At 41.5% G+C, this 14,276-nt stretch overlaps 1 protein-coding gene across 1 annotated transcript; it reads left to right on the top strand.

The window, feature by feature from the left end:
- Nucleotides 1-262: 262 nt before the first annotated feature.
- LOC147891177 (short-chain dehydrogenase TIC 32, chloroplastic-like) lies at nucleotides 263-4,290 on the top strand. The gene is made up of 8 exons (XM_087389524.1): nucleotides 263-478; nucleotides 877-1,108; nucleotides 1,252-1,331; nucleotides 1,426-1,582; nucleotides 2,810-2,888; nucleotides 3,002-3,083; nucleotides 3,430-3,479; nucleotides 3,909-4,290. The coding sequence occupies exons 1-8, from the start codon at nucleotides 355-357 to the stop codon at nucleotides 4,074-4,076; spliced, it is 972 nt and encodes a 323-aa protein (XP_087245650.1). The 5' UTR covers nucleotides 263-354; the 3' UTR covers nucleotides 4,077-4,290.
- Nucleotides 4,291-14,276: the final 9,986 nt, after the last annotated feature.

The following is a 14,276-nucleotide window of genomic DNA, read 5'->3' as shown; positions in this document are numbered from 1 at the left end:
CTTTGTGGAGAACAAGATGTAGTGTGGGAACGCTCTCTAAGAAAAATGCGAAAATGGAGAAAACCAGAAAAGAACCTTCCACAACATGCACCCTCCACTAGTGTTATATTGTATGAAACAAATAAAACCACAAAATACCACAGGGAACACCTTGCTTTATTATAATAAATAAATAAAATGTGGATTCCTTGAAAGGCACTCAAAGAGAGTGTATAAGATGGGAAAGAAAGGAAATAAAATTTAAGAGAATTCTCTCAAGCTTTCTTCTACTGAGTTCAAAGTCCTTAAGCTTTCTTCTACTCTCATTTTCTTCGAAATACTTCAGCCTCCATCTCCAACATTCCATCCACCCACATGGCTCCTTCATGGCTGTCCTGCAATTCATCCTCCAAAGAAAAGCCCTCCTTCGGCTCCTCCTCCACCGCCGAGGACGTAACTTATGGCATCGATGCCTCCGACCGCACTGCCATCGTCACAGGTGATCCTCCCTAAGCTTGCATAATTTGGTTGTCGTTTTTCGCCTTTTGAAAGTAATTACTCGCGTCATGGAGAGTACTTTGCATCGATTTGAGCTTCTGTGAGAAAGAACATTGAGAGACGGAGAGCGTTCGTGTTGTGAGAGGATGTTTGCATCATGTGAGGAGGGAGGGAGAGAGAGAGAGAGATGCTCTTTGCTCATCTCTGCGCCGCTCCTGCCTGAGCTTTTAAACCGCCATGGACGCACACAAGAGTACATATGCTCAGCAAAACTTGTCTAGGTCCAGCGATTAAATCGCTCCGTTCCATGCCGCGGAGTGTTGAGCTCCATGAAATCTCAGTTAACATTGCCCGGCTAATTTGTTAAAGCTACATGATATTTTCTCGGTTCTACGCCAGGTGCATCTAGCGGGCTTGGGGTGGAGACCGCCCGGGTTTTGGCTTTACGTGGCGCGCAGGTTGTGCTTGCCGTCAGAAACATCTCTGCGGGGGAGAAGGTGAAAGACAGCATACTCAGCGAGAACCCAAGTGCGCGTGTGCATGTTTTGCAGATTGACCTCAGTTCTATGGACTCAGTGCGCAGATTTGCTCAGGATTTCAAGGCGATGAATCTGCCTCTCAATATTTTGATGTAAGCGAACGACACCCTGCAGCCGGCTTCTGCGGCAAACAAATGTTTTATGTGTGGGTGCATGATTAGGCATCTTTCGTTGAACGTTTTGTGCATTGAAATTATTGCTGATGGGAAGCTCAATCACGACTCTGTGACGGCAGTAACAATGCAGCGATCATGGCCTGCCCATATGCACTCTCAGCAGATGGGATTGAAATGCAGTTCGCAACAAATCATGTTGGTGAGCACTGTTCCTTGGATTAGAGCTTATGTGTGGACTGTGGTTATTATGCATGCTACCTAACGAGTGGTTTTTCAACTGATTCGTGACGCAGGACACTTCCTATTAACGAGTCTTGTGCTGGATAACATGAAGAGCACCGCCAAGGAAACTGGCATTCAAGGCAGAATTGTGAATGTTTCATCGAACGGACATCAGTTGTTCAAGTATCCCGGTGGCATCCGCTTCGACAACTTGAACGACCAGTCAGGGTAATCCCTCTACCCTCGGCCTGTTTTGCACGTACCATGTCTCATGTCTCAGTCAAACTTAGCAGTTTGACTCACTGCACCTCACACGACTTGACGCAATGCCAGGAATTGTAACTTCACGAGTTCACCGTCGCCACCTCACATGACTTGCTTGAAGTTTGAACCCCACATTCAAACTTAGGAGCTGTACTTAGTAGTTGACTTTGACTGTCTCCACGTCACATGAGTTTCTTTACTCAACCTCATAGTCAAACTTAGGAGTTGTACTTAGCATGCTATCTATCCCCAATCTATGCCTTGTTTTGAGGGAAAGCATCCCCATCGAACTTGTGTTGCTCCAACCACCCCCTCGATGGAAGACTTGTGTTCTTAAGATAAAATATGTAGCCATAAGAAGGTTATTGCTTCGAATCCCCAAGAATAACAACGGTGTCATTTTTCATCATTCCATCTCACATGAATATGTCCTACCCTCCATGAGGCCCATGCCATATCATTAGATTGGTAAACCTAGTGAGCAACTTTCTTTTTGTTCTTGTAGCAAAGGCTAAGTGTAATGGTCATTGCCCCTTGTAGCAATCCTTGACTTGCATTCTTATAAGGATGTACTCATAATTTCAGGATTTAAACGATTAAGTCTTTGTGATTGTGGTTTAGAGTTGGTGCTAACCTAGTTACTTAGAGGTGACTTCATTAGCATTACTTATCCCATGTCAAGTAATTATGTAAAAGCTTGCATTGCAAGCAAAAATATTCGTCATCCCTCAAATTAAGAACATCCTTAACATAGTTAAGATAGTATGTGTACCATACTTCAATGGTAGTACCCACAAGGTTGGGTTCCTATAAGATGGTTTATTATAGTGTCCACCCACCAATATTGTGGCCTTTTTTAGCAGTTTAGGTTAAGAGTTTGGTGCTTTATTGACCCATTATATACTATTTGTAAGTTTGTGCTTTATATAAGAAAACCCCCTCACTAATAATAACAATATGATGTTGAGCAAAACCTAAATAGTAAAACCCATCTAACGCTTATAAGAAGGATCCCAGCATGAGCCACATGGAATCGTATCATATTGAAAAAATCTGTTGAGCTACATTGAATTGTGTAAATAATCATTCCCACATTGATTTTTCATTGTAGGTTACGCCAAGATAGCAAGGTGCTTGATTCACAAACATTTCGGAAACAATTTACAACTAACTCTAATGTTGTTGTTCTAGCTACACACCTTGGCGTGCGTATGGGCAATCAAAGCTTGCAAATATATTACATGCAAAAGAGCTAGCAAGGCAATTTGAGGTAAGACACAACACTTTCTTGAATAAGCATGTACACTACTATAAGATTTAGCTTTTGGTCAATTCATATTAATAATTACATAATGATCTTTGAGTTTTTTTGTTCACTCACAGAAGGAGCAAGTTAACTTGGTTGCTAATACTCTTCATCCAGGAGTGATCCAAACAAATTTGTCAAAATATAATCAGTCTTTACGTAAGTTAACTTAAAGATTCTTTAATTATCTTGTCTCAATGACTTGTATAATATTTTATATGTCTTTAAAATATGTTCTACTTAGTGACATGAATATGCAATCAAAAGGAACACATGAAGGTGGTATTGGAAATAAATAAGTCATAAGGAGGTGTGAATCATGCAAGTCATGCTCGGGGAGAGAGAGAGAGAGAGAGAGAGAGGATGGTATTTTGATCATCTATTTTAAGTATCAAATGGGCTATAACTCTTTCAAAGAGTATATACGCACATGTTTTATAAAAGATGTAAGGGCAGTTTTGGAAGTATCATGATCTTACTTTGCCTTTTGATGATGTCTCTATAGAATTTATTGGGAGGATTGTTGGAAGATTTATGTGTAAATCAATTCCTCAGGTTAGTAAATGGATCTTTTACTTTTGACAATATCCATGATTCAATGCTTTCAATTTTTTAATTTTGTTCTCATTGTAAATAATAATCCAGTATGAGGAGCATACGACTCTGCCTGTAAGTTTGCTCGGGCAAGAAAAGTGTAAATGTGCTTTACATAATTTGATGGAGAGGTTTAGCAGCTATATGTGGTAGTAGAAAATCCTAGGTTACATGAGAGCTCATATTTCCCATACAAATGGATTTTACCTTAGTCAAGTATGCCTTTCATAGCATGGAATGGTACACCCCATGCAAGTAAGTCTAATAACTCTGTGTGTGTGTAAGTGTGTGAGAAGTGTGTGTGTGTGTGTGTGTGTGTGTGTGTGTGTGTGTGTGTGTGTGAGAGAGAGAGAGAGAGAGATCATTGATTAATGTTTGATCTCCCCACAGGGTGCTGCTACACAATGTCTATTAGCCCTTCACCCATCTATCAACAACACAAGTGGAAAATATTTTGTGGATTGTACAGCGTCTAAGCCAAGTGATGAGGCATGTGATGAAAAACTTGCAAAGGATTTATGGGAGTTTACTGAGAAGCTCACACCTTTGAAAGAATAGAGCTTGATGCTACGAATAATTTATACTAGCATAAAAACATTTAGCCAATTTTGCCTTTTTTACATTTCAAGTCCCCTGGTATATTGGTTTGTATTCTCTATGGAAACATATATCAGCCTTGAAAATATGAATTGTAAGAAAAGAGTATGCCTTTTCTTACCAACTACCTTTAATAATTAGAGAACTGAGTGTGATAAAATGTAGCAACCATAGGCATTTTCAAACAACATTTTGGAATAATTGCTGTCATACAAATCGTCTTATTTCTCAAGTGTAAATTTTATTGGGTTATTGCAAAAAAAATTTGATTCTCCTTAAGAGTTTATTCTAGGTTTTTTCAAGACTTCTATTTACCATAATAGTAGATGCATGGTTTATGTTAAAGAATCATAACAAAGTAATCCCAATGCCTAGAGTGGTCACTTTGTACAACATGGAACACAGTAGTTTTGTTAAGGAAAAATGATCTTGTAATTGGGGCGACTTATAGGCCATTTGTAGACAAGAGGGGGGTTTTAAAATATATTCTAATAAAAATATGTTTTGTACATATACAAATGGGACCTTTAAATTCAAAAATTATAACATGTATGTGTACAGAATAGGGTTGACAATTATACAAGAAAATGTAATATTTTAAATATAACACGTGTCCTTACTCATGCGTGTGATAAGTTCTTTTATGAATTGACCATCACAAGTCTAAACATTGTAAGGATATAAGGAGTTTTGAGATATTCTTTAATCCTTACTACTTAATATGCAAGGCTTGAGGAAATCATTTCGTTTTAGAGTTGTTCAAAACAAAAGACTAGTGCATTCAATTAACTTTGGTATTTGAAATAGTTAGATGTAATTAGATTTAGTTATAAATCTTGATATTCATTGTATCAACCTCATTGTGTGAAACTTTGTGTGACGTTGTAGGATATTAATTTCACTTTATCAAGTGCAAAAAGGAAGATGCTAGTTATAAGGTCTCATAAGCATTGTAAGGGTGCTCTTTCTTAATGTGTGAGAATTGAGAGTTTCTCTAATTTATGCTTGCAATAATTATCATTTGGATTTGGGTGCTTATGGATTTGTTGCGTGGAAACTATTGTTGAATATTTTGAAAAAAAAAGATTGCAAATGTACGATTTGTTGCATGAAACCTTCAATGTTGTATTTTTAAACAAATGCAGAAATGCAAAAGTTGCATTTATTTTAAAATTGGGGAAGGTAAGCTAGTTGACCAATCATTAATTCCACAACAAGAAACAATACCACACAGTAAGAAGAATAATGCTCAATAAATAGGAAAAGTACTACACGTCTATTATAGCACATAGTATTTGACATTATCACCCACTGAAAGAAAAATCATGTGTGATATTTTTATCTAGTCACATTACTTAAATTACCACATGCTATATGGCAATTGGCCTATTTTACCACATGGTTTATAAAAATACCACGTGGTACTATGGGTGGAAATGTATAAAATAGAAGCGTTTTATTAAAATTCCATGTGGACTTCATGATAGCTTCTAGTGAGTTTCTCAATCACCACATCCCTTTTTGTGTTTTTTTGGTAGGCATTGGATGGGCTAGGTGTGCCTTACAATTACCACCTTCATCACTCCGTTTTAATTGACAAGTCTAGAGTAGGTGTGGCTCATAATTACTATTTGGATTACCCTAGCTTGACTAACAAGTGTGGGGAGAGTGTGCACACATTAGTCTAGTGTGTCTCTCAATTGTGGATGTGAGCACCTCATCATAATTAGATATCAATAAATGCAAAGAGAGAGAGAGGGAGAGGGGGGGGCGCGGGGGCATGGAGGGGTGGTCGTGGAACGAGGGAGGGGGGGAGGGAGGGGCATGGGGGTTTAGAGTTGGGTGTGTGGCTTGCATTGACAAAATATGAAGAGGGGAGAGGAGAAGAGTGGAGATGAGGAGAGAGGGCACAGCTAGAGAGCACACCACAAATGACTAACTGTACACTAGAATTAGTTGAAAAAATAGAATATATACAAACCCTTTTAGGGTTAGGGTTAGGGGATCTAACCCTTTCCTTTATAGCACTCTATAAGGTTAGTGCTATGCACATATGATCACGTGATGGTGCTATGCACACATGATCACATGATGTTGAGCGTGAACTCTCAACACCTTCCCTCAAGATCAACATCATGAAGTAGGCCTTCCCTCAAGATGATGATTCTGGGGAATCGAAGAAGGACTGAGCATTACATTCCATCACACCCCTTTAATGGGAATGTCCTTCCTCTGCATCAAACCAAGAGCTAGTCGGTGTTTCTCGAATAGCTCTTTACCGAGTGGTTTGGTAAAGATGTCTGCAACATTTTCTTTGCTATCACAATGCTGCAGTGTGATGTCACCAAGTAACACTCTTTCTCTGATGAAGTGCTCTCTGACATCAATGTGCTTTGTTCTGGAGTGATATACTGGATTTTTGGCCAATGCTTGAGCCGATTGATTATCACAGTATATTGTTGTTGGCTTTGACTCATCAAAGTAATCTGTTTCTGACAATAGTCTTCTGAGCCATATAGCCTCACATGCACCTGTAGTGAGTGCCCTATATTCTGCTTCAGTCGAAGACAAAGAAACAGTTGGCTGTTTGTTTGACAACCATGATATAGCACCTTGACCAAGGAAAAATGCATATCCCTGTGTCGATCTCCTGGTCTCATGATCTCCAGCATAGTCACTGTCACAGTATCCATGCAACCGTGGATGACTTCCTCTGTATTCTATCCCAAATTGTCTTGTACCTCTGATGTATCTCAAGACTCTTTTGGCTGCATTCCAATGAGACTGTTTTGGATTTGCCATAAACTGTGCTAGTGAGCTTACTGCATAACAAATATCTGGCCGTGTGATTGTCAAATATATAAGAGATCCAATGAGTTGCCTGTAGTATCTGTCATTGACTGTAGGCTTTTCTGAATCTTTAGTAAGTTTCAAACTCTGTTCCATGGGAGTGGCTGCAATCTTGCAATCTGCCATATGAAACTTCTTCAGGAGACTGTCAACATATTTGAGCTGACTCATGAATGTGCTATCTGAATCTCTCCAGAACTCAATTCCAAGACAATAGTGCATAAGTCCAAGATCTTTCATGTCGAACTCTGCAGATAAGTCTTGTTTTAATTTTCTGATGAAGCTATCCTTGCTTCCTGTCACAATCAGATCATCTACGTACAAAAGTGCAATAGTAATATCTTCCCCTTGAACTTTGTAGTAGAGAGTATGATCTGCATTGGACTTCATGTATCCCAGATCAGCAAAATATTTGTCAATTCTGCTGTACCAACTTCTGGGTGCTTGCTTTAAGCCATAGAGACTTTTCTTGAGATGGCAAACCTTGTTCTCCTGTCCTGGTTCAACATAACCGGCTGGTTGTTGCATGTAGACATCCTCGTCGAGATAACCATTGAGAAATGCATTCTTGACATCGAGCTGATACACATTCCATTTACTGAGGGTCGCGAGTGATATCAAGAACCGTATGGAATCCATCTTTGCTACTGGAGCATAAGTCTCATCATAATCTTGGCCATATTGTTGTGCAAATCCTTTTGCAACTAATCTGGCTTTGTATCTCTGAATACTGCCATCTGGATTGTACTTCACTTTGTATACCCATTTGTTGGCTATGGCCTTCTTTCCTGGTGGAAAGTCGCATAATACCCAAGTGTTATTTTTATACAAAGCATCCATTTCTTCATTCATAGCAGTTTGCCATTCTGGCTTATCTACTGCGTCTTCAAAGTACAATGGCTCTTCTGTAGCCATGATGGTAGTCATAAGAGCATAGTTGGTGGTTTCCACCTGAATTGCTTTGCCTTTCTGAGCATATGTCAATCTGGCTGGTGGTCTGCTTTCCCTAGTAGACCGTCTGAGCTGCTGTGACGCTGATTGGGGTGTTGCTGGCAATTCTTGCTCTTCTTCATGAACCTGTTCTATAGATGACTGTGAAGTCGATGCTTCTATCTCCTGTGTAGGTGAGGTTTTCCATTCTGATTCCTCATCGAAGATTACATCTCTGGAGATAATGACTTTGCGGTTGATGGGATCATACAATTTGTATGCTTTACTTTCTTCACTGTAGCCAACCATGATGCATTTGCGTGACTTCGCATCCAATTTTTTGCGATGATCATCATGTATGTGGGCATATGCTATGCAACCAAATATGCGGAGATGCCCAATGTGTGGCTTGTGTCCAGTGAATGCTTCATAAGGAGTCATACCTTGTATCGGTTCGGTAGGAAGCCGATTAAGCAAGTAGTTAGCTGTAGCTATTGCTTCTGCCCAATACTGATTCGGAAGATGCTTTTCACTAAGCATTGCTCTAGCACTGTCTGCTAAAGTCCCATTCTTCCTTTCAGCTATTGCATTTTGCTGAGAAGTATCTGCACATGTGAATTGTCTTCGAATGCCGTGATTTTTGCAAAAGTTCATGAAGGCTGAAGACATGTATTCACCTCCTCTGTCTGATCTCATGACCTTGATCTTTCTGCCTGTTTGGTTTTCTACCATGGCTTTGAATTCTTGAAATCTGGCAAACACTTCAGATTTCTCTTTCAGAAAGTAGACCCAACAATATCTACTGTAGTCGTCGATGAAGGTCAAGTAATAAAGTGAACCATTGATGCTGCGGGTCTGGGCATAACCCCATACATCTGTATGAATTAAATCAAGAATACCTCGTGCACGAGAGGTACTTCTGACAAAGTTGGTTCGCTTTTGTTTGCCGAAGCAGCATGCTTCACAAACCTTTCCAAGAAACTGTAGCTTCGGAATCCCAATTGCCATATTTTGATTCCTTAGATCTAACAAGTACTTGAAGTTGACATGACCATATCTCTTGTGCCATTTTGCAGATAGTGGCATCTGTTGCATTTGAGCTGACATGGCATGTTTATCTGGTACTGTAGCTAGCATCCTGTATAAGCGTCCTTCCTTGACACCTTTTGCTACTAGCTGACCTCTTTTGGATTTGTCTCTGATAGTGCATTCATCACCGTCGAAGATGACTTTGTAGTTGTGTTCCGTCATTTGACCTACTGACAAAAGGTTCTTGCTGAGCTTCGGAACATAGAGCACATCTTTGACTAATCCTTTTGTACCAGTGAAATTGTTCATAGGGATAACACCTGTCCCTTGAACCAGATTCGGTGTATTGTCTGCTGTATAGATGACATTCTTTTGACCTTCTAATGGCTTCATTTCTGTGAACCATTCCTGATGATTTGTCATATGAGATGATGCACCGCTGTCGATGTACCAAGGATCCTGTTCCACTTGGTCGACTTGATAACTGAAATCTTCTTTGGGATTGAAATCAGTGTCTAGGTGCATTGTATCAGTCTGATGCAATTCCTCACTTGCAAGAAACATATTGCCATGTTCATTTGCAAAATGACTGTGACTAGAATGTCCACCACGATGATTTCCTCTTCCTCGGGAATTCCCTCGATTACTGCTGGATTGACCGCTTTGGTCATACTGCTTCTTGCGGCAATCTCTTTCATAGTGTCCAAACTTGTGACAATAGTTGCATTGAATGTTTGACACATTGGTGGATGCATTCCCTCGTCCTTGGAATCTTCCTCGGTTGGAATGATTTCCTCTTTGCTGATTTTGATGTTGCTGAGGATGCTGCTGATGCTGATGCTGATTCTGACTTTGATTTTGACCACTTTTCTGATATGATCTACCTCTGTTTCTGCCTTTGCCTCTGCTTCTGTCTGAAGCGGTGAATGCCTGATCATTAGAATGACCTTTACGTGCTTGAATGGCCTGAGTCCTGAGTTCTTCACCAAGTAGAACTGACTGAAGTTCTTCAAGTGTTGGAATTTGCCGTTGAATGGCAATACTCTGGACCAGATTCTCATATCCTTCTCCTAGTCCATTCAGGATTACTTGAACCATTTCTGCAGGATTCATAGTCTCTCCTGCTGCTGCAAGTTGATTGTTGTAGTCTTTGATGCGGAGTACATAAGCATGACCGGTTTCATTGCTATTGCGGAAACTCTGGTTGATCTGGTTTCTCAAGGTGAGAATCCTGGATGTGTTCTTGGACTCGTAGAGAGCTGCGAACATATCCCATGCTTCTTTTGATGTCTTGACTGTGTTGAGCTGTCCTAGCATGACATCTTGCACATTCTGCTTGATCAGGTGATAGGCATACTTGTCTTTCTTATCCCATTCTGCTTGAGCTCGGGCAATGGCAGGATCTGCTACTGATGCGGAAACTGTTTGTGTAGATGTAGATCCCGATGTAGATCCCGTTGCTGGTGCTGTGACAACAGATGGAGTAGAGCTACTGGTGGCTGGATCGGCCAATGGTCTAGGTATGGATCCATCAACATACTCCCATTTGTCCTGAAGCACAAGAATGGTCTCCATTCGGTATTTCCATGTACCGTAATTGGAGTTGTCTAACTTAGCAGATGCCTCCAGATTGAGGTTGCTAGCGACATGGTGCAAACAATGTACTCAAGAGTCTCCTGAAAAAACTCTGTATGAATCAACTGCAAACACACTGAAGATGTCAAGTGAAATCTCTGTACCGTCGGTGAAGATAGAACTGCAATAAATAAGATTTGACCTGTGTTACAAGGCTTGTGGCAATGATGCCGGGAATAGCCAAGAGGCTTTACAACGCTGAAAAATGATGTGCACGATGCCGTGAGATAGCCAAATAGGCTTTACAATGGTGGCATGTGTGTGTGAAATCAAGTGCTATCTGCCCACTGAATCAATCTGCAATGCCTCTGAACTCTGAAGTCTGCTCACTGAACTGATGAACGTAAGGTTTCAGGTAATACAATGATGTGAAATCGGATGTGAGCGTATGGACTGACTCCGAGTAGGTACTAGTCGGGAATTTCGGGCATGGCTTAGATTGGCAACTTGGGGAATTCAAAGCGTCCCCTCTATGGCGATCTAGTCTACTCTGATCTAGATCTAAACCAACCGTCGATCGATGAAAGAGCAGCAAATAATTCCTTTTCCTTTGTTCTTTTTAAGTGCTGGGTCAGATGCGTCGATGTAGAGGCAAATGTGCATGAAGGAAGTGGTTTTGTCGGCGAGGCTCAAATGTGATTGTAACTTGCGCCGAAATGTGCACGTGATGTAACGAGCGCGTAGAGCACGAAAAATCGAGCGACTTTCCTTTTTGGAGCACCCTCAAATTCTTCCTGGATCAAGAGATATGACTTGATCTAGGTGGAGGGGCAAAAGGAGTGCAAATGGTGCTCAATGATGATGTGTCACTGTGAGTCACATGCAGTGATGATGTGGCACTGTGCTTAGCAAGAGGTGTGCCAGTGAAGCTCTGTGCTGAGGTGGCAGGAGTGTGCACATGCAGTGTGTGCACAGTGTGCCTGGCAAGGGACTGTGCCTGCAGAGGGTCAGTGCTGACTGGACTGCTGAGGTGGCAGTGCTGAGGTGTCACTGATGATGTGGCCTGATGATGTGGCATAGATGACGTGGCAGATGATGTGGCACAGATGATGTGGCAGATGACGTGTCACTCATGACATGGCAAGTGACGTGGCTGATGACGTGTCACTGATGATGTGGTAGGTGACGTGGCTGATGACGTGTCACTGATGACGTGGCAGTCGGTGCTGACGTGGCAGTCGGTGATGACGTGGCCTACTTACGTGGCGTTGCTGATGTGGCAGATAGGATTGGTTGATGACGTGGCAGATGATAAGACACATGGCAGATAAGATGACGTGGTAGATAGGATTAGCTGACGTGGCGCACGGGCCACGTGTCACGCTGTGGGAAGCCGGAATCTAGAAAGATTCGGACGGAATCTTCTAGATTCCATCGTCTTCTCCGTCGATGGAGCTTTGCTGTCAGTTGTTCGGTGGGATTCGACCAATTGTTCGAGGAGATTCCTGAGGGAAGGAAGTCGTCGGCGAGTAGGAGGCAGCCGTTTGGAGGCGCGCGTTGCTGTGTGGAAGGAGCTTCGACTGCGACCGTTCGTTGCCGTTGTTAAAGGCGCGCGTTGCCGTTGTTGAAGGCGGGCGTGGAAGGAGCTTAGGAGTCGCTGGTACTGAGGCTGTTGGAACCGTTGGAGGCTGATATGTAGCCCGTGAGCGAGTCTTGCAGTTAGTCGATCGTCCGCGAGAGGCCGTCGGGCATACGCTGGTGGCTAGAAGAGGCCTTGGTTACAGGAACGACTGAAGGTTGGAGGCGGTGAAGCTTATGCGGTAGAAGGCCCGTAGCCTTCGTTGTAGGAGATGGAGCAACCGCGTTACGTGCTTGGCCATCGGCTGGTTGGAAGGCTACGGTCAACACCACAGACCTCTCAACATGGCCGATCTTGCCAAGCTCAACAATGGAGCTATCGGATCCGGTGGCACGACTGAATGCAGGCTGCACTGAATAGAGCCTCTCTGTGGAGGTCCGATTGGAGGCTGTTGGGAGCTTTGCAAGGCTCGTTGTCGGCCGTTTCTTAGCTACAGATCTTACTCCTCTCTCTTACACTCCCTAAAAACTCTTAAAGATAGATTTCCTCTCGGAAATCTCAGGAGCTCTCCCTCTCTCGCAAGAAGCTCTCAAAGAACTCACTAAGTCTCTCAACAAATCTATTGCAAAACAAAGAAGAATCTCAATGAACGGAAATTTCTATCATCAACGGAATGAAAGAATGCTCACTCAACGGAAGTTTCTCTCAACGGAAGTGAAGGGAAGGATCTCACAATCACTCAAGAGAACTCTCAATCTCACAATCTCTCTCACACTCTCAAGAAACTCAATGTCTCAACGGAAGACAAGGGAGCTCTGATACCATGATAAAATATGAAGAGGGGAGAGGAGAAGAGTGGAGATGAGGAGAGAGGGCACAGCTAGAGAGCACACCACAAATGACTAACTGTACACTAGAATTAGTTGAAAAAATAGAATATATACAAACCCTTTTAGGGTTAGGGTTAGGGGATCTAACCCTTTCCTTTATAGCACTCTATAAGGTTAGTGCTATGCACATATGATCACGTGATGGTGCTATGCACACATGATCACATGATGTTGAGCGTGAACTCTCAACATGCATATGCTAGCATGATTGTCCCATTTTGGCACTATTTAGTATAATATTGTGTCCCATTTTGGCCCTACTTATTTAGTATAATATTATGTATACCTATGACATACAAGCTTGGTTGATATTGAGTTGTGTGCCCAAGCCTTTATGACTCCCATACATATTTGGCCACATGTATTACACTGATAACCACCCTGCTGACCAAGTATGTGATGAGAAAACACTAATCTAGATAATCTTGGTCTTTCATGGATGTTGTGTGTTTATAGATTTTATTTTGTTAATCCATTTTTGTATTGATTTGATATTTGAAGGCTGATAGTATGTACTTCTGTGACTCAAATAGTTTATTGTGTATATTATTATCATTGTTAGACTCTTCTTGATATGGTTCAATATCTGATAGCACGTACTTTTATGAGTTCCATACTTTATACAAGTCATAGTAATACAACATCGGGCCTTTTTTTATTTTGTATATTGATGTTTTTTTAATAAATTGATGGGCATCAACAACAATTGGTTGAATACGTGCCAAAATAACCTAAACTCTATTGCAACCTTGTAAAATCTCCCTAAAGAAAGCAACTCTATTGATGAGATGAAATTTTCTTTTAGCAACAAGTGAGAGTCACCCTCCTCCATTTGCATTTAATGGAGATCCATCTGTGACTAATGTCTTGCTAGAAATTGGACACACAGTCTTTATAATGAGAAAGAACACCTATTGCAATCCCTCCCCTATCCTCTTCATGGGAGGAGTAAAACCACACTCTTCTTGAAAGGATTCTTTGAGTGATGTTCTTGAGTTTTGTGAGGTCTCGGTTCACAGTGAGGCAATTGTGTAAGAAATAGATTCTCTCTTTTAAGAGAGTCAGTGGTCCTTGGAGTGTTCTTATTAGAGACTATTGAGAGGAAAAATCTCTCTATTTTAAGACAAAGAGATAGGCTAATAACACGCCTCTGTAATGACCAAACACCTCCATCTCCAACGAACATCACTATCAAAGAGTATGTTGGGCACGGTGCTAACGCTATGGTTTACAAGGTCGATTGGTGGGTGGAGACCTTTGGATAGAAATAATTCTTTGGTATGGACAAAAAGTCTTTTGGTAAGGAGG

This window comes from Dipteris shenzhenensis, chromosome 18, assembly GCF_047967505.1.
Source record: "Dipteris shenzhenensis isolate YYH24624 ecotype China chromosome 18, Dip_SZ_1.0, whole genome shotgun sequence".
Lineage (NCBI taxonomy): Eukaryota > Viridiplantae > Streptophyta > Polypodiopsida > Gleicheniales > Dipteridaceae > Dipteris > Dipteris shenzhenensis.
This window is presented reverse-complemented; position numbering and strand designations above follow the sequence as displayed.